The sequence below is a fragment of the Magallana gigas genome, chromosome 6 (assembly GCF_963853765.1).
Source record: "Magallana gigas chromosome 6, xbMagGiga1.1, whole genome shotgun sequence".
NCBI lineage: Eukaryota > Metazoa > Mollusca > Bivalvia > Ostreida > Ostreidae > Magallana > Magallana gigas.
This window is the reverse complement of record NC_088858.1, coordinates 13,278,269-13,301,190: the sequence shown is the minus strand read 5'-3', so window position 1 is coordinate 13,301,190 and position 22,922 is coordinate 13,278,269. Positions and strand designations below refer to the sequence as shown.

The following is a 22,922-nucleotide window of genomic DNA, read 5'->3' as shown; positions in this document are numbered from 1 at the left end:
TACAACAGTACATGTTAGCATAAAAACCATTATGAGAAATACATTTAGAAAAAAGGTTAATGAATTTCATGATCGATGTCATCAACGGGGAACAAACGTTGGCTCATTTTATACTCCATTTTAAACCATAAACTTTTCTTAAAATAGATGAACTGATAATAGTTTTCTAAGCAAAGGTTTTACATGTCACATTTTATTCGGCAGAAAATTCGCCTCACTGCTGTTTACCACAAATTAAAAGCACAAAAGACTCGCATTGAATCTAATAAATTTTAAAGTCAGAGAGAGAGAGAGAGAGAGAGAGAGAGAGAGAGAGAGAGAGAGAGAGAGAGAGAGATTTAATTTGTAATTCACTGAAAGGAGATATTGTTTTCAATTCAGTTTTCCAGAGACCTAAAGAGTTGACAAGGTTCAGCATTAGGGCGCATGGAGTTCATATAATCTGACATTTGTAAATGACAACTACACCTAAACATATTGAGAAAAGAAAGCAAAGGCTAGGTAAACCATAACATACTGAGAAAGAAAAAAAAACCCAAATCTGTTATGCATTTAAGTTAACTAAATCTGGGTTCATTATTGAAATCATACTTTTTAATGGATAACGATAGAAAAAATATATCATCTGTATGAGTGAGCTAGAGGAAAACGACCAAATGACAGAATGTGTGATTAGTTTAATGCTTTTCGTTAGTGATTATATGCTTTTCTCGTCTGAAGAAGATAAATTACATTTATATTTAAAAAAAGAAATTTATTACTACATCCATCATAACAAGAGGTAGTTTTGATAAGATTAAAACACATACATGTATTTAAATACATATGAAACGCCAAGAAGAAACGATATCAGTGAATTACTGCACTTACATGTAGCGCCGGGTTTCGGGGTTTTTTGGGTCGCGTCTGTTGCGTTTATTTTTTAACCTAATATCACTTTTGCTTAATTTATTAAAGAGTCTTGTCAACTTTTAACATAAATTAAGATTAAGACTGTGAAATATTAAGCTCATGTTATGTTTTTCTACTAACAACTTTCAATAAAAGTAGAATTTTCGCTTATCTACGAAAGACGAATAGGGCCACAAAAAAGAATAATTTTATCTCGTCATTACTTACGTACTTACGAGAAATGATCTCGTTATTACGAGTTAATTATCTCGTTATTTGTAAATTTATACTATTTAATAACATACTCAGTAAACCAAAAACTAATGTAGTAGTGTTAAGAGAGTATATATAAAACATTCTTGAATCATTGTGTGTAACAAAACACCAAGTGATTGATTGTTTTGTTTTCATCAGGTGCAAGGACATTTCACAACAGCATATCATATAAATAGGTCATATTTGAATTTCGTCATCTCAAACTTTTCCCCAGAATTGAAGTATATACATTTTTCCTTTTAAAATGAACAAATTGAGGTCACTTTAGACGCCTAATTAATCGTCTAGAGAATATAAAAATGTGTTTTAACACAAGACATTATTGCATTAAAATCTAGTTCATTTTAGATAATGATTAAGAGAAATAAAGTACGAGTTATCGTGAATGTTGCAGAATAACCTCCGAGGTTAAGAAATGTTGTTTTGAAATATAAAAGCCGAGGCGTTAGCCGAGGCTTTTATATTACAAACAACATTTCGAGACCGAAGAGGTTTTCCTGCAACATTCACAAAAACAAGAATTTGATTTCTATTCTTCTAACAGCCCAGTATTTCTACAGTTCGTTTCTCCTATAGAGAGACGATTTAGGTCATTTTGACGGCTGTTCTGTGTAACCCCAACAATTTTGTTAGTGATTTTTACATATGTATCGATCAAAGGAATCACATGCAGACGAAAGAATTTTTCTTTGGATTTTTAATACTCTTTACTTAATTATCAAATATCTTTGAATCATGTTCCTAATATTTTAAGGACAATTTAATACGCTTGTTACTACTACACGTTATATATTTATTGTAAAAACACGCAGTGAAAATGTGCTTGGGAGGTGCTAGGAACAGCCGCATTTATATCTTAAAAATAAACATTTGAGTCAATAAACATCGTTTTGACTGGAACTAACACGTGAAATTGACATGGTTTGAAAACTTTTTACGTTTTGAAGTTGTACTTTCATGATCACTGCGAGACAAATAGGTATTTCTGATCTGATAATTTACTGATGACGTTCGTGGTATATTGGAGAATAATGTCCGCGGCATCTCTTTGAACTTGGCAATAACTGTAGCAGAATATTAGATAAATAAAATTACAAAACACATACACTCGTATCAAAACCTCACAGATCATATGTGGTTCTCCTCATAAAAAACAAAACAAAACATATATCTATTTTGGTGGGAATTCGGGTTTTTTTCGTTATGTTTTTGTGTTTTGTATTTGTAATGTACTGTTTTACTTTTATTTATTATTATTTATTATATATATAAAAAATAAGAATTCATGGTGGCTTAATTTTCGTGACATTTAGGGATAGCCCTTTCCACAAAATTAAATCGACAGAAACAAATTTTGAAAGAGGTACTTACCAAAACTGAAATACGACGCATCGAAGACATATCATATAGAGCAAAAAATCAAAAAGTCCAAAATCACGAAAATTGGCCCCTACAAATTTAAATGATTGCACAGTATATGTCTAGATCTGTAATGGATTCAAAGGATACTCTGGCATTATTTACTCTGTGAATATCAAAAAAATGTTTCCTCAAGGATTTAAGAGACTGTGTAACAAACAAATACAAAAAAAATACTCGCTTCCACAAGCATTTAAGTAACATATACCTGCATTTAAATTCAACTGGTCTTCTGATGTTTGACAGCAACATGTATTTAATGTTATAACAGTTTTCATCAGATATTTAGCTGCATTTTATAACGCCTTTTTGTCTAAGCCAGATCAGATTAAACAGCGTCTATAGCCGGGCTCTCTTGGAAAGCAAATCGACAATGATACTATAAAGAGCACACTTCAAAGGTCAACTTAAAACCATACAGCGTCAAAGAAAAACCTCCTGCTACACCAAATATAAGAAATAGAGTCATGTTTTGTCAGATATGTCTAAGCATTCTGGACACATTTACAATGCGCATGAATTTCCATGAACTACTTTATTAACCATTGGCATTCGGTAAATCGAAGAAATTGGGGATTCATTTCATAACACTTGTTTCAAAATTCAATGCACTGTTGATTTATTTCTTCTAGACAGAAATATTTTTGTGATAGCTTTTTACAAAATTTAGTCGCCGCTCTCTTATGCTATACGGACATTAAAAGCATAGAGAGAAAAGGAGAGAGAGATACTGACAGTCTTAACTACACAATATATATAATAAAAAATCAAAAGAGCTTGGCTTTCGGCATTTCAATACTTTGATTTTAAGTAGTATCAAATAGTGAATTTTGGAAGAACATAAAAATAAAATCCTTGGTTTTCTAGATATATTACAAATTTTTGATAATCGTTTTACCTTAAAATGGAATGACATCTACATCGTTTCATTCATGTTGTAAGCTTCCTTTACATCTAATAAAAATCAATATTATTTTCATGGATAATAGGAAATAATCATTACATTAATACTGTGCCATCTGTCTTACACCAAGCTCAGAGCCAATTAATATAATTCAATATAAACTTGTAATATAGTACAATGATGGCCGTTTTGTTATTGTAGAGAGTATAATTGTAATCTTGTGTAAAACTCTAGCGCAGGTTGTTCCTAGTTGGATCGAAGCATTGCTTATTGTGTATATATACGTGTATTTGGGTGCGTTTGTAGGTTATTGTTTGGGTGTGTTGGTGTGCAAAACCTTGTTGAAAAGATTGGAAGAAATTAAAATATTGGAGTTAGAATCATCAAACATGTAATACTAGATAACTCGTCATATTCCTTCTCATGTAATTGACAAAGCCTGAAGATATAATATATAATTAAAAAGATACACACCAGATTCAGCTAACACCATCACTCGAACTGAACAAGTTAAATTTTTAAGTTTATTGTCTATTTGTATTGATAACACAGGATGAATCTCTGCCATTCAGTTAACTGAAAGGTGACTGATAGGTAACTGAAATGTGGCTGAATGGTATAGCTATGCCATTCAGTCACCTTTCCAGACCATTCAGTTATCATTCAGTTGACTGAATGGCAGAGGTTCATTCTGTGTATAAGTTGACGTTTTCCAAGGACACAACGAATTTAAAAGCATGTGAATTATGTAACTATACATTAGAATACTTTGTATTACTGCGTATTGCACAAATTGTTACCTTTCTGGATGGGAAGCTTCACTTAGTAATAGTCCTGTTGTATTAATGTTGACATCAATTAAACAGTTTGTTGATTTGAAAATACCGGATATCGGTATTTTCCAAGCTAACAGTTCAATAAATAGTTTAACCGACCTATATGGCTTTATTGAACGACTAGCTACATACGCCAATGAATAGGAAAATACAATACAAAATGGACCAGTGCATTTTTTTTTATATACACGATCTAGTATGTTCTAAAATCCTGGTTTATATAATAAATACATGGAGGCAATAAGAGGAAATAGGTTCTAAATAATTGCACATTAAGTGCACATGCACATATAACAGTAACCACAATATTTTATCTAGCTACCGCCAAAGATCTTAATCGATGGAAGAGATATTGTTCCCACATAAATGAGAAAAAAAAACGCCATTAATTTGTATGTACAGTTCTATATATATATATATATATATATATATATATATATATATATATATATATATATATATATATATATATCATCATCAATCCAGACAGTAAGAGTATTAAAAAATGTGATACTTAAATAAGAGTTTCATAATGTTGGTCAGTTTTAAATTCTAATTCTTCACTGGACATTTGCTTAAAGCTTAAGAATCTCGAATTATTTTATTTTGTGTTAAGAGGGTTTGATGGTCGTGGGCAATAATGACAATACTGGTCTCCCAAACAATGGAGCCCTGTATAAAGATAAAGGGAAATGTTCAGGTTTTAAAGCTCTAATAAATAAAATAGTTCTGAATTATAGTTTATAGCTAAAAATTCATATCTAAAAAAATTAGGTAGATCCGATAGCTAATATAGATTCTTTTAGATTAATAAAGGATATAACACTGCATACAATTTATTTACGCAAGTACTCCAATACCTGTAATTACTATAGTATTTAAATATAGATTGTAAAATGAGAAAATCAAGTGAAATAAATTTTCAAAAATTTATCTTAAAGACTTTTAATTTATTTGCATGTATACTCTCTTATGAAATAAAGACTTTTAATTTATTTGCATGTATACTCTCTTATGAAATAAGAACCAGACTTAATATCAACTACATCTCATTTATCATGTGAAAATAAAATGTTACAAAATGAGAAGGTCTGTAAAAAAGGCAATGGATATTTTAACTTCTTTTAACCCATGTGGTATGAATTCACTTTGAAAAAACGCCCTTTGTACACAATTAATGTCGTGTTTGATTATTAACCTTAACATGAAAAAATGACAGTAACAAACTGCCAGCTATCTAAAATATCCATAAAACGAAATACAAATCCAAAGCAAAACAACAAGGACCTCTAAAAAGATAGAGGTAGGATCAGGTACCTAGGAGGAGTGAGCATCTTCTGATGACATCAATTAAATTACAATTATACTTGTACAATCGCTTCTCAGCGATATAATATGTTATAAGTCCCTGGTCCTGTTTTCTATGATGGTTCAAAAGATAGAAGCAATTATATTTTTACCTTTTCTTGGAATTATAAGATTTTCAAACCTGATCAATGAAAGATTTTAATAAGTATTTTTTAATGTCTAAACATTCAAACGAAATTTAAGTGTTGTAAGAAAATGTAGTTGGTGTGAGGTCAAGAAAATATTGACAAGTCTCCCTGAAATGTAATTTTATATGACGTAGCGGATGTATATTTTTCAAGTATATTTTACTTTAACCAATATTTTATCATGCAAACAATTATGTAAAGGGTTTGACATAAGACACAGCATATTCATTGAAGAATATGCCTAAATTGTAAAAGTAGGAACCTAAGGGCCAAAGAGAATCTCAGTAGTATTTGCCCGGGGCTGAAATTCATCGTGGGTTGATATAAAGTGGCAAATAGAAAGATTTTTCTAACATATATTTGTATCTTGTAAAATCAACTAAAAAACTATTTGGAAAAATATCTGAGTTTCCCATGATAAAACCTTACATGTATATCAAATAAACAGCTAAATTGTAATCTGATTATTTTTAAAAAGATGTAACGTATTTAACAAATATAAGCAATTGTACCGGATTATGGAAAGGAAAACACAACGTGTTACAAGTACATATATCACATCCTAAATAAAAAAATGTTACAATTTTAACAACATTACCAATTTTACGAGTACGTACAACACATATATTATTTCATAGTGTATTCTTTTATGTAATTTTGTGTGTCAAATAGTTTTGTGTTTGATTTGGGTTAGTCAGAGTGAACAAATAAGCAAGTTTTACTCCCGACAATGAAGCGGCAGGCAATAATCAATTTAAAAAAGTTACTTATAAAGATAATGTAATTTTGCAAGATATATACTAGTTTATGTTTCTGCTATTAACATTTGTTCTATGAGTGTTGCAATTTGTAATACTAACGAAAAATATTCCTATTTTCTTAAATATAAAATAGGCATTTAATACAGCAAATGTTAGACAATGTATGATGCAAAGTGCAGTTTGAGTGCAAGTTTGTTCAATACGTTGAATTTTCCTTGTACACACCACATGTTTATAATAGAGATAATTCATACAGTCACACATATTCTGCCGATCGAAAAATAAATTGATTATATTAAATATTTCGATATACTGTTCTTTTTTATGACATGCCAATGATTTCTTTTGTTATTTGGTAGATACCAATACTATTAACAACGATCCTTATATCAATTTGACATGGCTAAGATGCATGTTAAACTAATGCAATACAGGACACCCATTCCAAAGAACAACGGAAGTTATTGACCGAAATATGCCGTGTTTAAAATATGCACAGCACAAAGTATTTTTAAAAGCCTTGATGTTATCAAATCTAGTAGTATATAACTTATCGGTGTGACTTAAACATATAAATCATGGAATTTATGCTGAAAACTTCTGTTTCAAACAAGACGTTGAAATTTTAAACGCAACGCCATGCATATTTACGAGAGAAGTTTATCAGTGTTGTAAAAAACACACAGATATCTCTGCAGTTTCAGGCTTGTGAACCGCAAATAACAAGTTTAAATCTGCATGCGGCTGATTTCATTGAACTTTTGAAATTATAAGTTTTAAATACAAAATTATATATATTTTCGCCTACATGTATATGACATAGATATATACTTCTGATGCATTATGCAACATTACATCTTTCATAATCAAGTAATTTTATGTTAATTTGAGAAACCATTCCAAGGTGTACTGAGTCAGTTAAATACAAGAACCTTACGTCTTCCATTGGTTATTCACTAAAGTCCAAGAGGCAAAAGAAAAACTCTAAAGCTTTCATAACCTTTCTGATAACAATTTTTAATTTTAAATGCATTAACAAAACGAAGAAAGTAGGGAACCTTGGGTGGGGGATCCTCGACTGTCAGCAAGTTTCAAAAGAAAATTTAACTGGTCATTTTAATACATTATTTAAATGATACAGCGATTACAACAACTGGGCATTTGTTGATAACAAGAAATGTTATGTTTGTCTTGATTTGTACGAGTTCTTTCTCAAATTCCGCCATTATCAGGTTAACCGTCAAGATCGTTTAACGCCATTATACGTTTATCATGAACATCGTTTATCCTTTTCTATCCTGTATCAATCCTATCCTGTCGTGCGTGTTTACTGTCCTATCGTGTATCAATCCTATCATTCGTGCGTGTATACTATTCTATCGTGCATTCCTATTTTATCGTGCGTGAATCCTATCCTATCGTTTATCTTGTAAAAATAACGTTGCGGGTACTGTAAGTATAGACCTTGTAAGATTTTTTTAAAGTCGAGGAATTAAAGTAAAAATCGATAGAAAATAATAGCCTGGCACTGTAAATTCTTCATACTTAGTAGAGAGACTAGAGAATTCAATAAAAGCAGTATGTGTGTGTGTCTGTGTTTGTGTGTATGTTTTACGAAGTCTGATTACAATGTTTAAAAAAGTACGCTAGAGCATACTTTTAGCATTCCATTGGAAGACCCTATGTATAAAAAAATCAACTTTAATCTGAATGTAATCTGAATACTATTAGCAAGAACATAGAATAGCATACATACAAGTAGGCCTGATTATTACAATCTAAATTAAGAATAAATAATTTATTAAAGCAAATCATCTTTTTGTTTCATACCTTCACTATCGATTGCTATGTTTCGATTTAATACCAAAGTAGTACCAGTCCCCTCTCCACTTTTCCATTCTAATTTACAGTCATCTGATGGTTGACAATCTGATATCTTTGAACACGGGATCTTGCAGTAATGGAACATCTCGCATGTAACTGTGTCACTTGGTTCTCCACGAAAGGCAGCAGGGGCTTTAAAGATATTCTTTTATTTTCGAGATACACAAGACTGTGCACAAGCTTAACATTTTTATGAAAATTGTATGTATTAGAGAAACAGAAATAGCAAGGTATACAAAATATATTCTCACCTGCCTCATTTAGTTAAGCAAACGATGATACAGACGAACCAAACTCATTATGGGCTAAACAATAATACATTCCAAAATCTTCTTTAGTAAGGTTTTTAAATGCAATTTCACCACTTTCCCCATTTACAACCACTCGATCATTTGTTTGAAGTTTGACGTTATTCTTAAACCACTGATAACTGTAAAGTGTATTGTATATAATAAGATAAAAACTCACAAAAATACCAAAACCAAAATCGGTATTATAATTATAAAAAAGAGAAATATGATCGGTACCTTATAATCCCATTCTTTGCCTCGCACTTTAGAATAAAAGGAATTGGATGTTTAGCTTGAACGTAATACTCAAGTTCAAACACGGATGTTATCCATGGAGGCAGATTTGCTGATTGTGTTCCTTTAAAACCACAAAATGATAATGTTATAACTTTTTTAGAGAATTGCTATGAATCAACGAATAATGATACAACACCGCTTATTGATGAAAGTATAATAAAGCGTGACAATTGAAATATTATCGTTATCAATTTATGCATTGGCGTTTGATATTGTCAAACACTAATGCTTTACTAAATAAATGCTATTGGAATCCTACAACTTACCTTCAGAAATAAAGACAATCAGTTCTGTGAAAAACATCACAATGAATTTTGCCTTGTAATCAGACATGTTATCGGAGAGAATTTATCATCCTATTCACTATTGGATCAAAGGTTTTTTTTGAGTATTTTGATACTGTATAGTCTATCTGTATCACAGTTACGAAAAATATTCTAATGAGAACCGGACACTGATGCTCAAGTACATACTTCTACGAGCAAGGAAATCATGAAAGATGTATAGATATTTTGCCGAGAAAATGTAAAATAAGGCGACAGTGTAATAGTGTGTTTAATAGGCTCAGTATTATCAAGCTGCTTTTAATACTTGCTATTACGTGAAGTGGTTTGAAAAGTCTCGTGTGTAAGATTTTTAAGAAAGAGAAAACTCAAACGAAAAGGGGGGTAAAATTTGATAGTGTATCTAATAGACACGTTACTCATATATCACTAGCTAGTTGGTAAACAAATTAGCTCAATAGGTAGAACATTAGTTTTGAAACTGAAAGGTTCCCAATTCAAGCTTACTTTTCGTCATTCCACTATTCTGTTAGTTGTTATAGAGATATTATTATCAAACCTTATACCTTGAGTACATAGATCCTGTTGGATGCATGCAGGAGACTATTCACCTCAAATATTGATATTAGTTTCAATATCACAATAATGATCAAACACGAGAGGAAAGGCACGTGTGTAGGTTTATATAAGATATACAATGAAAATAAATCGTGTGATTAATCTTCTCCAGACAAATATTCGATTTAATGGCATCACTATCAGAGTTCGAGTAATCCGATACAGTATTTCGTTTTCTGTCGCCAAAATTACTGGATTGGAAAGTATGAAAAAAATTATTTCATATTTTAAATACCTTGAAAAATTAAAAATCCGGGTTCTAAGGAATCAGGAACCTTATAACTCTTTACAAATCAAAAAGATCAAAATGTGTATTCACATCAAGTTGATCGTTTTGTCATTTCACGTGCATTAAGATGTCTAATTACAATAAATACGTGGGTACATTAGGTCACAGTGATACTGGAGTAAAGCATGATCTACGATATAAAATTGAGTTGGAGATCTGATAGCGGCATATCATTTTCTATCTTTTCTCTTTATTTTTTCTCGACTGAGAAAGGCGTCGTCGTTAAGGTTTGTTTTTGTAAAAAAAAATGTATATGTTAGCTAATTTTATAGTTATTAAACTTTGAAAAAAAAATGAAATATATATAGATGATTTGATTATTATATATTCAAAATAATTTCGAGTTGAAAAAAGTGGAAAATAAAAATAAGCAATATTATACAATATATATAGAATAGAAAATAGAATAACTATAAGATTAAAATTTAGAACAAAAGTTTTTTATTATTCATTAAATTTGGGTTATTTTATCTTTGGGAGGAAAAAAGGTATAAGTAATAAACCAAGTTGTTTTCGCATATTTAAGATGAACAGAGAGGTTGTTCAATTGACTTGATTTTAATCTAAATTTATTTTTCATAAATGTCATAATAATACTTTTGTTGGTAAAAAAAATGAATGGGGAAAAACGCATAGATCTACCTGAAAGTTTTAAATATGATTTATAATCTATGAACTTGTATTGGGTTAAGAAATTATTATTATCATTATAAAGAACCATTTTTTTAATCAATGACATCAATATAGCCACGACCATTTATCCCTTTTCTAATTAATCAGAAGATAATTTAAACAATATGTTAATATATCGTAATGTGTGGCACGGACATTGTAGTTTTTAGAATCGCCAGACTTTGAATCGTTCCTTAATCCCAAAACAGCTTTCATCATCATTTAAATACGGTATTATACCCCTTAAAGTTTTGTGTTATTGACCAATGTTGACCCCCCCCCCCCCACAATCAATGATGAGCTGAAAGCTCAAGTGAGCTATTCTGATCACATTTTGTCTGTCATCCGTCCGTCTGTCTGTCTGTCTGTCCGTTTGTCCGTAAATTTTTTCACATTTTCAACATCTTTTCCAGAACTGCTGGGCCAATTTCAACCAAACTTGGCACAATGCACCCTTTTGCAAAGGGGATTCAAAGATGTGAAAATTTAGGACCACATCCTTTTACAAGGGGAAATAATAAGGAGTTATTGAAAACTTTTGAAAGAGCTTTAAAAATATTTTTCTCAAGAACCATTTGACCAGAAATGCTAAAACTAATGTTTTTCAAGGCAAATGGTTTTTAGAAGATTTTAAGATTTTATTTATAAATTCCAACGTAAAATTGCCCTCCCCCCCTATTGTGACCCCATCCTGCCACGTGGATCATGATTTGAACAAACTTGAATCTACACAGCCTGACGATGCTTCCACACAGGTATCAGCTTTCCTGATTGATTAGTCTCTATATACTCCTATGTAAAAATTTGACCCCCTCATTGTGGCCCCATTCTACTCCGGGGAGTCATAATTTTCACAGCTTTGAATCTACACTACCTGGGGATGCTTCCACACAAGTTCCAGCTTACCTGGCTGATTGGTTTCTGAGAAGAAGATTTTTAAAGATTTACTCTATATATTCCTATGTAAAATTCCACCCCCCCCCCATTGTGTCCCCACCCTACCCCCGGGGGTTATGACTTTAGCCCGTGGACGATTCTTAAGCCTCACAAGGGGTTAAGAGTCTGATGTAGGTTTATATCCCGTTTGTAAACAATTGTTTAGGATCTTTTTGAGAAATGCAATGCTCAACATGTGATATGACTATAACATCATCTGGGACTGGATCATAAACACAAGAATATCCGGGGGGGGGGGGAGGACTTTTATTTATACAGGATCTATATGTAATATACCACATTGTCCACATAATCTTTTATTATGACTCCATTAAGCTGATTTTATCATGCCTATTGTTGCTCAGGTGAATGATGCGGCCCATGGACCTCTTGGTTTTTTTGCCATATACTTGAACAAAGGCAAAGATTCTGACGGATGTTTGACTAAATAGATTGACTAAAATATGAGTAATACATCCATCAACAGAGATATGTTAACGTTTTGTTGTTCTTTGGTCTTTGGCTTGATTTGAAAAGTACCATTCTCATAAACTATTTGACTGGTTTGCGTAGACATGCAAGAAGTCATGATATGGAAGTTTATTCAAATGAAAAAATTCATTGTTTTGAATCTTTTATTTCAACCTTCGAGAATCATGAACCCTGAGCGGTAAAAGTATGCTTATAAATGGTAATAGCATTTTCAAAAAATCGAACGAGTTCAGTGTTCCTTGATTAGCCATGATGCCTTGTCCGTAATCTGCCAAGTGCTGGTAAATTTGCTATTCTTGACTGCTTGAGGAAAGCAGCTTATTCACGCTAGGAACACTGGGGTCACTGTCGGCATCGTGCAGGTGACTGATACAGCTTCACTCCCTCTAATGGTCGCCCTGATTTCTGATGTGGTCACCACATTTGAGGTCGTACAGGCCGTAGCAATAGATCCTATCACACTTAGGCGGACATATGGACTCTTTGTCTTTGATTTTCTTGAAGTTCGCAACTTTTTTTCAATTCGTTCACCGTTGAAAACGATAGATGGCGATTTTTGTATCAGATTTGAGATTTGCAATGTTTATTGCAGCGGTTGATGAAAAAAAGCAATAGTTAATTGCACATGCTCACAACGTAACACAATATTCTAGAATGTTCTGAAAAAACAGAAACTAGAGGGGGGCCTCAAGGGCTAATTCAATTGTTACCGACTACTAAGAGTCATTGTCCTTTCCTCATTAATAATTAACTAGTAATTGTGCATAATAACCTGGTTAATCCTTATGAGATAAACCCTATCATCTTGCACTCGAAAATCGTTGGCAGGCAATTAAAAAGTGATGTATATTCCTTCTTCCGACATATAGAGTTTTAGAATCAATGATATTTCTTCTGTGTATATCATAATTCAGTAAACAATTTGCATAATTTTGTGTGAATGAAGTTAGTTGCTCTATTATCTATAGAAAATATTGATGAACTTTTGTTATCGCTGGTATTATTAGAAATGCCCTTTGAAACTGAGGGATGGATGTTGATTGAAGCGATAAAGGCCGATGTGTATGCTCGATGTCTTAAACAATGAGCTGAAGGTCTCTCTTTCCTGGATTGGACACAAATCATTCAGAGTGAATCCCAACGTCAGCCGGTGGAAAACTGCAACAGGGCTGACGGAGAACATGCAGGTAAAGTAAAACAACGCAACGTGTCAAGTAAATAACCGGAAGTCATCAATTCGAATGTGTCATAATAACATGTAGTCAATGTTAAAAAACAACTGAGGTGCCTATTCTCTTCTTAGATTCCATGAAATTTATTAATGACTATACTCGGTGGTTGGTCATGTATTTTACTATATGAATTTATGAAAAATGTTTCCTTCGTCACTACAAACGCTTATAATTAACATCCTAACAGCTTATCACTGAATTATATTTGATTTTATTTGGAAAAGCGATTACAAAATTGTTTTATTTTGTTGTTGAACAAACTATGAACTCAGTATTTATTATGCGAGTGTTCTTGCCATTTAACGCAATACAGTTGATCAAGGAGATGTTTAATTTTAACAACTCTTCTACCGTTATACTATCCTATCTGAGAGATCCAGGATAGGATTATTTAACTTCCAAATTTGGAGCTACGTCAGGCAAAGTATATGCATTGTGCTGAAAAGGAGATTGTATGTATCTTGTGATTACCGTGACCTTGACGCGACAGAATCTGGATGCATGCGTTTTACAGTATCTTTAAAGTGCTGGATGGTTGTGGCCATTTTTTAAACTTTACAGGTATTTTGATTTCCCTTTGAAGAATTTTTGTATACATGTAGATACATGTACATAAAAAAATTCAAATTTTTAGAAGAAGATTTTCAAAATTTTATTTATTTAATATTAGTTTGTAGTTAAACAAAACATTTTTGAAAATTTAAGGCAGCTCTGATGGTTATTTGTTGATCACTGATTGTTGTCAAGTGTATTATGACCTTTTAACTGGATTGTTTTAATATTCAAAATATTATACTTTTAAAAATATTTTTCGAAGATTTGTAAATAGACAATGATTTTCGCGCATGTATTTTATTTTCATTAAGCGTTTATAATGCCAAGACAGGTTATACATGTCGACCATTTGGAAACTTAATTAATTGATAACGAATAAGACTTGTATCAAGGATATTACAGGTTTATATTTTAAAATTTTAAATGTTTGATAAGTAATTTCTAAAATTCCTTGGATTGAAAGTTTCATTATTACCTATTAATTGTGTTTCGCATCTCTTTTAAATTCGTAATAGATTTTATCAAACTAAGTATATATTACCAATTCTGCCTTCTACTGAATATAAAAAAAAGTGATAAAACGTTATTGCTCCTTGTATCAAAGGGTTATGAACAAAAAAGAGTATTATCATGTCAGGGACCAACATTATTTAGTGACAGTGTATAGATTTCAAATATCACTTTTTGTGAATAACAAAATACCCAATTAACTTGTAATATCTTTTAAAAGAATTTAAAAAGACCAAAAGAAAATTTTTGATAAAACAACTACAATGTTCCTCGACTCACACAAAGTGTTTTGCAGGTTTTTTACATACGTAAGAATGATTATCGCTACAGGGATAGTCGTGCCACTTTCGTTGTGGCGTGTGAAGGGCAGCACAGTCTTCATTGTCCTCTACACCGCCATCTGGTTGACTCTTTTCCCAGTTCGAATAAAACGGTTTCAAGCCACTTGATGAATAAACGTACTGACCCTCGTCTACCAAATCAGTAAGGCCAATCCATAAATTTGTATAATCTGAAACACAGGACATAACAATTGCAAGAATTACTAGTATTCGGAAACTAGTATATTATACGCTGTAAAAGAGATGATTTTGTAGCCTTCCAAACATTAAATATATATGAGTGAAATTTCGCCCACCCCTCCCTCCACCATTATTTGCCATTTTTAAAGAGCTTCAGTTACAATAATTGTTTATGCTATTTCAAAGAAGAGTTGACATAATTTATATTTTTTAATCTATCTTATTAATTTATATTCACTTGGATAGATAAAAAATATTTTGTCTGTTCTTAGGTGCACTTTTTGTTTTTAAAAGGAAAAAAACTACTTGAATTTAAGCCGTTTTAAACTAAAAATGCGAAAATGGTTTACTTTATAATGCCTCTAAACAAGTGCATTAGAATGAAAATGAGATGTGATAGTAAGAACAAATGAGAAAAATATGCTACAATAACATTTTATTTGTTTAACTACACCCAGTTTGTCTGGGATTTTTTCAAATCTGATTTTTTATTTCACAAAATGCAGGAACACTTTTATATTATTCTAAGTGTATTGAATGCAAAAACAAAACCTTCAAAGAACTATAACAATTTAAGGCCTCCATACTGAAATGCTGTACATTATTTTATACTTTCAAGTTTCAGGTGGAGTTTATCTTTAAGATCAGAGAAATTCAATTTTCAAAATAAACATTACAAATGTGTAGGTGGTGGTAAAATCAGTATCTATAACCAATGCAATAATAAATGGAATAACAAGAAATTATCAAAACATTATCAAAACAAAGACCTATTTCTGAACAACAAAAATGACAGTAATGATATCTTACTGCGAATCAGACTTTGAAGCAACACCCACTTTTCTTCTGCTGCGTCTTTTATTTCAATCAGAATTGATCCTTTTCCAGAACAATTGACCTACAAAAATCATATGAATAACTCAAATAATGTGCTTGTTGGAAGGAATGGAAAAGGTTTCATGGGTGTATTTACAAAAGGTATATATCATAAAGTCGAAGAAGCAAACTGAAAAATGATTTAATTTACCACATTTGTATTCTTTTAATTTTTTTCAATATAATTCAAATTTCATATATGTACGAGGGTCAATCAAAAAATACGAAGACTTTTGTCATAGCTATGTTACTTAACGTCATATCATTACTAAATTTGGTAGACATAATTTAGCAATAGTTTCAGACAATTTGCAAGAAAAAAAGTTAATAAATTTCTTTATTTCTAAGAATTATTTAGAATTTAATCCTGCAAAAATGAGTTCACGGCGCACGGTCAAAATGTGTGTTATGTCAACAATAAACCATATAATGTTGAAAGTATTATCTCTGTAAATTTGGCTTAAAACCAAATTATATTGAAACCTCAAATTAAGTTATGTCTTGGTACTCTATGTTCCAAATAATGATGGGATATATTGTTTTGTCGAACAGATATTAGCAACTAAAGTCATATAGTCCTCTTTAGAATTGACTAAAAACATTGACGTCGCCTGACGTCACGGCGCGACGAGAAGTACAAATAAAATGAATTTAACTCAGGAAAAAGCCGATACAAGCTGTGAAAATGCTCAATGGTGCAAAAAATAAGTCAACAATTATTTGCAACTTTGTGTTTAACTGTAATAAATTTTGTGGGGGTGGTGATCATTGTAGTTTGAATATAAAACAGTCCGAAAGAGAGTAGAATATCTGTAAATATTTGGTCATAAAAGAAGTAACGTCAACCGACGTGCAGGGTTATCCTTACTGTAAACTAAGAGATACACGGTTAGAAAATGAAAACATTGAAGAACTAACTTATGATTCTCGAGCAAATGTGTGCAAATAAGATGTTAAGTGGTTTAGTGCCATTTTAAATTGTAAGAAGAAAGGCACAAGAGACTAAGCGTGATATAAAGATGGGGTATATCTATAAACTGTGCGTGTTTAATTTTGACGTCATGTTTTGAACGTAACCGTGCCCCAGGTTGTTTTTAAAAAGGGGTAACAAAAATACCCTTTCATCAAATGGACTAAAACTTCGCATATCAATAACATAAGTGTTGGTGCACAGATTAATCTGTTAAGTATGACTTTCATGAAAAATATATGATAGACAGCCGCATTGTTTTCGTATTTTTTGATTGACCCTCGTATATATCAAGCATTTAAGATTGAAAAATCTTGAACATAATGTACATACATATAACATACTTTGATAGCCTCTTAAGTGGTGGTATTTAAAATGCTCACCAACACCTACATGTTGTATCGACTGCTAAATTTTCAACAAATTGTATTTTTTTTTACATGCATGCATTTTTGGTATTGTTTACATTGATTCTTTTTAGAACGCTTAAAGAGAGATTTTGAGGAAAACAGTATAGATGATCACTGCTTAATTTTGTTTGAAGATTGAATGAAAGCGCTAACGTTTTACTCTGTGTTGTCTTTCACTTTTAAAATTTTCTTTATTTATATATATATATATATATATATATATATATATATATATATATATATATATATATATATATATATATATATATATATATATATATATATATATATATATATATATATATATAAAATGGAATATACATACGTATAATAATCTACTGCAATAATTAAATAAGCGCTTACTGACAAAAAAAAAGCATGTCTGTGATAATAGGTAAATGAATGCATTTAAATCTTACCACTGCATTGTGAAAATTATCCGGATTCGGTGAACACCAGTAGCAATGATTTTCGTAAGGTATCCATCCGTTGTCACAAACTACAATTGACAAACCCATATACATGTATGCTTTGTTTCACAGTTTCTATTCCTCTCAACAATCAAGGAAATTGCTCATACTTTACTTACCACGGTCTGTGCCCACGACAGTTACTACAAAAAAGAAACAAAATAAGAGCGTCATATTGTTCGCTGGGAAGGTTACTATTGCAGAGTACTGTTGCGTTTTGATAAAACAAGACTGAAACGAATTTGTTTAATGCAATACCCACATGATTGCAGTGTCAGTATATATAATAACTTTTGTCATTTATTTAATGACGCTATGATATATGTGGGCATTTAACTTATATTTCATTTTGACAGATGTATTGATCGCTGTTATACAATGCATATATAAATATTAACTATGGTTAAATACACAATGAAATATGTGTTCAATTATCAAATCTTTCATCTTGACAGGTTTTTTAAACCCCTGTTACACTGGGGATGGGTCAAGGCAACAATGCTGTGTCCTAAAAATGTAAAACGCCAAGGGTCACTCAGCTGAGTCTCTAACAGCGTCACAACAACGTAGCGGCAACTTCATTTGTTTCAGTAGGATCACCTAGAACGTCATGCTACGCGCACTTTGAGCATGCACAAATATAGAGAGCCACAAAAGTTCCGTTTTTGTGCTCAAGTAACGCACATAATCGTTATAAGAACACAGTGATAAGTCAATTGTACCTGCACAGGAGTCCTTTGTGGTTTCATTATGTCTCTATTGCGCTCTCATCGCGCATCCACATTGTTTGAACATGTTGTTCTTCAGTTTGCGCTCCTTTAACATATCTTATGCGTTTTCAAGCATCTATGACGCTTTGTGGGCCAGATCACAAAAACTTGAACTGGCTGTTGTACAATATCAAACGATATACAGTTAAAAACGTTTTTAATTAACCGCCAGGGACGGGTGATTTTACTTCGTTATAAACGTTTTTCGCTATATCCGTTAGCTTCACAATTTTTTTAAACACTGGTAATGATATTACTTCACTAAAAGCGTCAATTCATTATAAGCGTGTTCGCTAGAACCGTGTTTTACTTTAGTATTCTCAGACTTGATGTGGATGACCATATGTATGTAATAATCGTTAAGAATTTGCAAATTTTCAGGATCTATTTGAAGATTTTATTCATGCCATTATTGTCTGTTGTCATTAGCCCTTCTGTTTTCTAACAGCTTAGGGCGTTTATTTTCTTTACATCCGTATACTAACTGTAATAATGTTGTCTTGTTACAAATTATTTCAAATTTATGTTTCAATTACCTTATTTCATTAAAACAAACAAAAACAATTTTTTTTCATTTATTCATTAGGAACGAACTTCCACTTTCTTGTTTGTTTCGCGTAATATTGTACAGATGGAATTTCCTTAATACAAATACATAAAATGAGGGAATTTTAACGTTTTTAATTCTAAAAATGAAGATGTGCAAAATTATATATGATTAATGTAATAATAGATATATCCTTATTAAGTTTTTTTGTCAATAAATAAATTCAAAAATGTATTACTTTTTTGATTTTTTGAAAATAGAAATAGACAAAAAGAGATCATGATTCCAGAATGAGGGGTAGATGTGATTTCTACTGTAGTAATTCCTTCGATTGCTAAAAAACATGCTAGCCTAACATCTGGGTACTCATCTAAGTACTTTGAAAGCTTGTGAACCCTAACAGGTGTTCTTCCTCCTAGAGCCCATAAATCTTCGGGGTCGAAAAGTTTGCCGAAATGAGGTAGAGATGTGGAGGGGAGGCTGAAAACGGGGTCGACTCTGTCCTGGGGGTCTAAACTGTGGTGAATGGGCCCCCTTTGGGGCTTGAAAGCTAGAACTTGACTGGGGGCAAGAGTATTTAGGGAGACCCTCCACAAGTCTGATGCATTTATGCTTCAGGTACACCGTGTTATGATTTAGGATTGCAGGTGAAACTTTTGCCATTCTCCCCATGTTCTGACCATTAATAATCTAATGAATAAAATTAACAATACAAACATTGCCTCGTATCGATGTTTTTATTTGCATTAAAGGCCCCGGCTGCTTATAATGAAAACAATAATGGAGCTAGGCATCAATTATTGTCTTGTTGGGTATCTCCAAAAAATACATGTAAAAAAAAATGGTGAGTCCTGGAAACAGATGATCACCTAGTATACATTAAAATGCAAATTCAAAGTTAAATAGGAAACAGTTGTGTAATACTGGTTAGCAAAATAGACGCCTGAACAGACCCCATTCCTGGTAAACTTGTTTACAGCCGTGGTGATTGGTTGGTGTTAATTAAGTTTGATGGACCAATAAATATTTCAATAAAATTATAACAAGAATTAACACAATAAAGCATCAGAAATAGTTAAAGCTCAAATTTAATAAGTTTTAATAACAAAAAGGGACATGGTTTTGGGAGGGAGGGATGATTTTTTTTCGAGAAGACTGACGAACTTGTGAATGAAGTCACGTATATCTTTGTATTAAACTAATATTCGAAAGTACAAGGAGTCTGGGGGCACTGATATCGCTTAAGTAGGGACAAGACCCATTTGAAACTTAAACAAGTTTATTGGCCATTTGATAAAATTTGGCCCTAAAGATTAAATCCAAATAATTAAAATAAATCACAGAAATGTTCCCAAAACTTTAATATATGCTGTTTGTTTTGTTTTCAGAAAACGTATGTTACATTGTCATCTATCAGGGCTAAAATTCCTCATGGTAAAAACGCAATGAAATATGTGGTCAATCATCTAATATTTCATCTCGACAGATGTAAAATGAATTAACATTTAATAAAATGTCAGTTACATAAGTTGTAAATCATACCAAAATAGAAAATTGCTACATTTTATGGTGGATTTCAACATGAGTTATTAATGATGAAAGGCTGATGTGACTGAAAGATTTCTTTTGCTGTTTACGGCGATTTTCAATCTCGTTGTTTAGTATCAGGCAATTGTGTATATATGGATGATCAAAAATTAATTTCCTGTTTAAATAAACTCACATGAAATGTAGCGTATTTACAATTACACATGTAGTAACATTAACTTCATCAGGCGACTCCACATTTTTTTTTTACTTCTGTTGAATTCTTTCTTAGATTTGTAGATTTAAAATGCATTCTCATTGATACCAGTAATGCCAAGATATTGATTTGTTAAAAGTATACGTTAATCTGTTATTGTTTTATTAAAGTATCTGACAGCTTCAATGTATGATGTTACTGATAAAAAAAACCGAGTTGAACTGGCTGTGGTGTATATTATTCAGAAGTCTTGCTGTGCGAATATAAGCGTTTCAACGAGTTGGATATAACTCAAGTTTAGATGTTCTCCTAAATAATCTCATAAAATTTGAATCACATTAAAAAGTTAAAAAGCTCATTAATGACTCGATTTTACTAGCCTAATCGACGATCCAACGTAAGATAATGCGGTTTGTGTCACATTTCGCAATACAATAGAGTAATACGTCATATCGGAGATTAATAGAATCACTCATTATAACGAGTGTGGGAAAGTGAAATACTGGAAACAGAAGCTCACCTGCTTGATCATATAGTATACATCTAAATGCAAATACAAAGTTAAATAGGAAACAGTTGTGTACTACTGGTCAGCCAAATAGACGTCTGTACAGTCCCCATTCCTGGTAAACTTGTTTACAGCCGTGGCGATTGGGTTGGTGGTAAGTTTGATGACCAATCAATATTACATTAAGATTATAACAAGAATTAACACGAGATAGCATCAAAAATAGTTAAAACCCAAATTTAATAAATTTTAATAACAAAAAGGGACATGGGTTTTGGAGGAAGGGATGATTTTTTTTTTCGAGAAGACTGACGAACTTGTGTATGAAGTCACATACATCTTTGTATTAAACTAATATCCGAAAGTACAGGGAGTCTGAGGGCACTGATATCACTTAAGTCGGGACAGGTCCCATTTGAAACTTAAACAAGTTTACCGGCCATTTGATAAACGGATTTAACCTAAAAGATTAAATTCAAATAATTAAAATAAATCACATAAATTTTTTTCCTAAAACTTTAAAACATCCTGTTTGTTTTGATTTCAGAAAACGTATGTTACATTGTCATCTATCATGGCTAAAATCCCTCATGGTAAACACGCTATGAAATATGTGGTCAATCATATAATATTTCATCTCGACCAATGTAAAATGAATTAGCATTTGAGAGGGAAAAATACAGTTTCATTTGACTGTTGTAAATCATAACAAAATGGCAAAATGTTATGGTGGATTTCAACATGAGTTATTAATGATGAAAGGCTGATGTGACTGAAAGATTTCTTTTGCTGTTTACGGCGATTTTCAATCTCGTTGTTTAGTATCAGGCAATTGTGTATATATGGATGATCAAAAATTAATTTCTTGTTTAAATAAACTCACATGAAATGTAGCGTATTTACAATTGCACATGTAGTACCATTAACTTCGTCAGGCGACTCCACATTTTTTTTACTTCTGTTGAATTCTTTCTTAGATTTGTAGATTTAAAATGCATTCTCATTGATACAAGTAATGCCAAGATATTGATTTGTTTAAAGTATACGTTAATCTGTTATTGTTTTATTAAAGTATCTGACAGCTTCAATGTATGATGTTACTGATAAAAAAAACAAGTTGAACTGGCTGTGGTGTATATTATTCAGAAGACTTGCTCTTCAAATATAAGCGTTTCAACGAGTTGAAAATTACACAAGTTTAGATGTTCTGCTAAATAATCTCATAAAATTTGAATCACATTAAAAAGTTAAACAGCCCATTAATGACTCGATTGTACTGGCCTAATCGACGATCCAACGTTAGATTATGCGGTTTGTGTCACATTTCGCAATACAATAGAGTATAATACGTCATATCGGAGATTAATAGAATCACTCATTATAACGAGTGTGGGAAAGTGAAATACTGGAAACAGAAGCTCACCTGCTTGATCATATAGTATACATCTAAATGCAAATACAAAA

The 22,922-nt window shown here is 31.8% G+C and overlaps 1 protein-coding gene across 1 annotated transcript; it reads right to left on the bottom strand.

The window, feature by feature from the left end:
• Positions 1-14,838: 14,838 nt before the first annotated feature.
• LOC105327487 (perlucin-like protein) lies at positions 14,839-18,168 on the bottom strand. The gene is made up of 4 exons (XM_011427991.4): positions 18,009-18,168; positions 17,839-17,918; positions 15,974-16,061; positions 14,839-15,153 (listed from the first exon to the last, which is right to left on the bottom strand). Exons 1-4 carry the CDS (start codon positions 18,061-18,063, stop codon positions 14,918-14,920), a joined length of 459 nt encoding a protein of 152 aa, XP_011426293.1. The 5' UTR covers positions 18,064-18,168; the 3' UTR covers positions 14,839-14,917.
• Between the last annotated feature and the right edge of the window lie 4,754 nt (positions 18,169-22,922).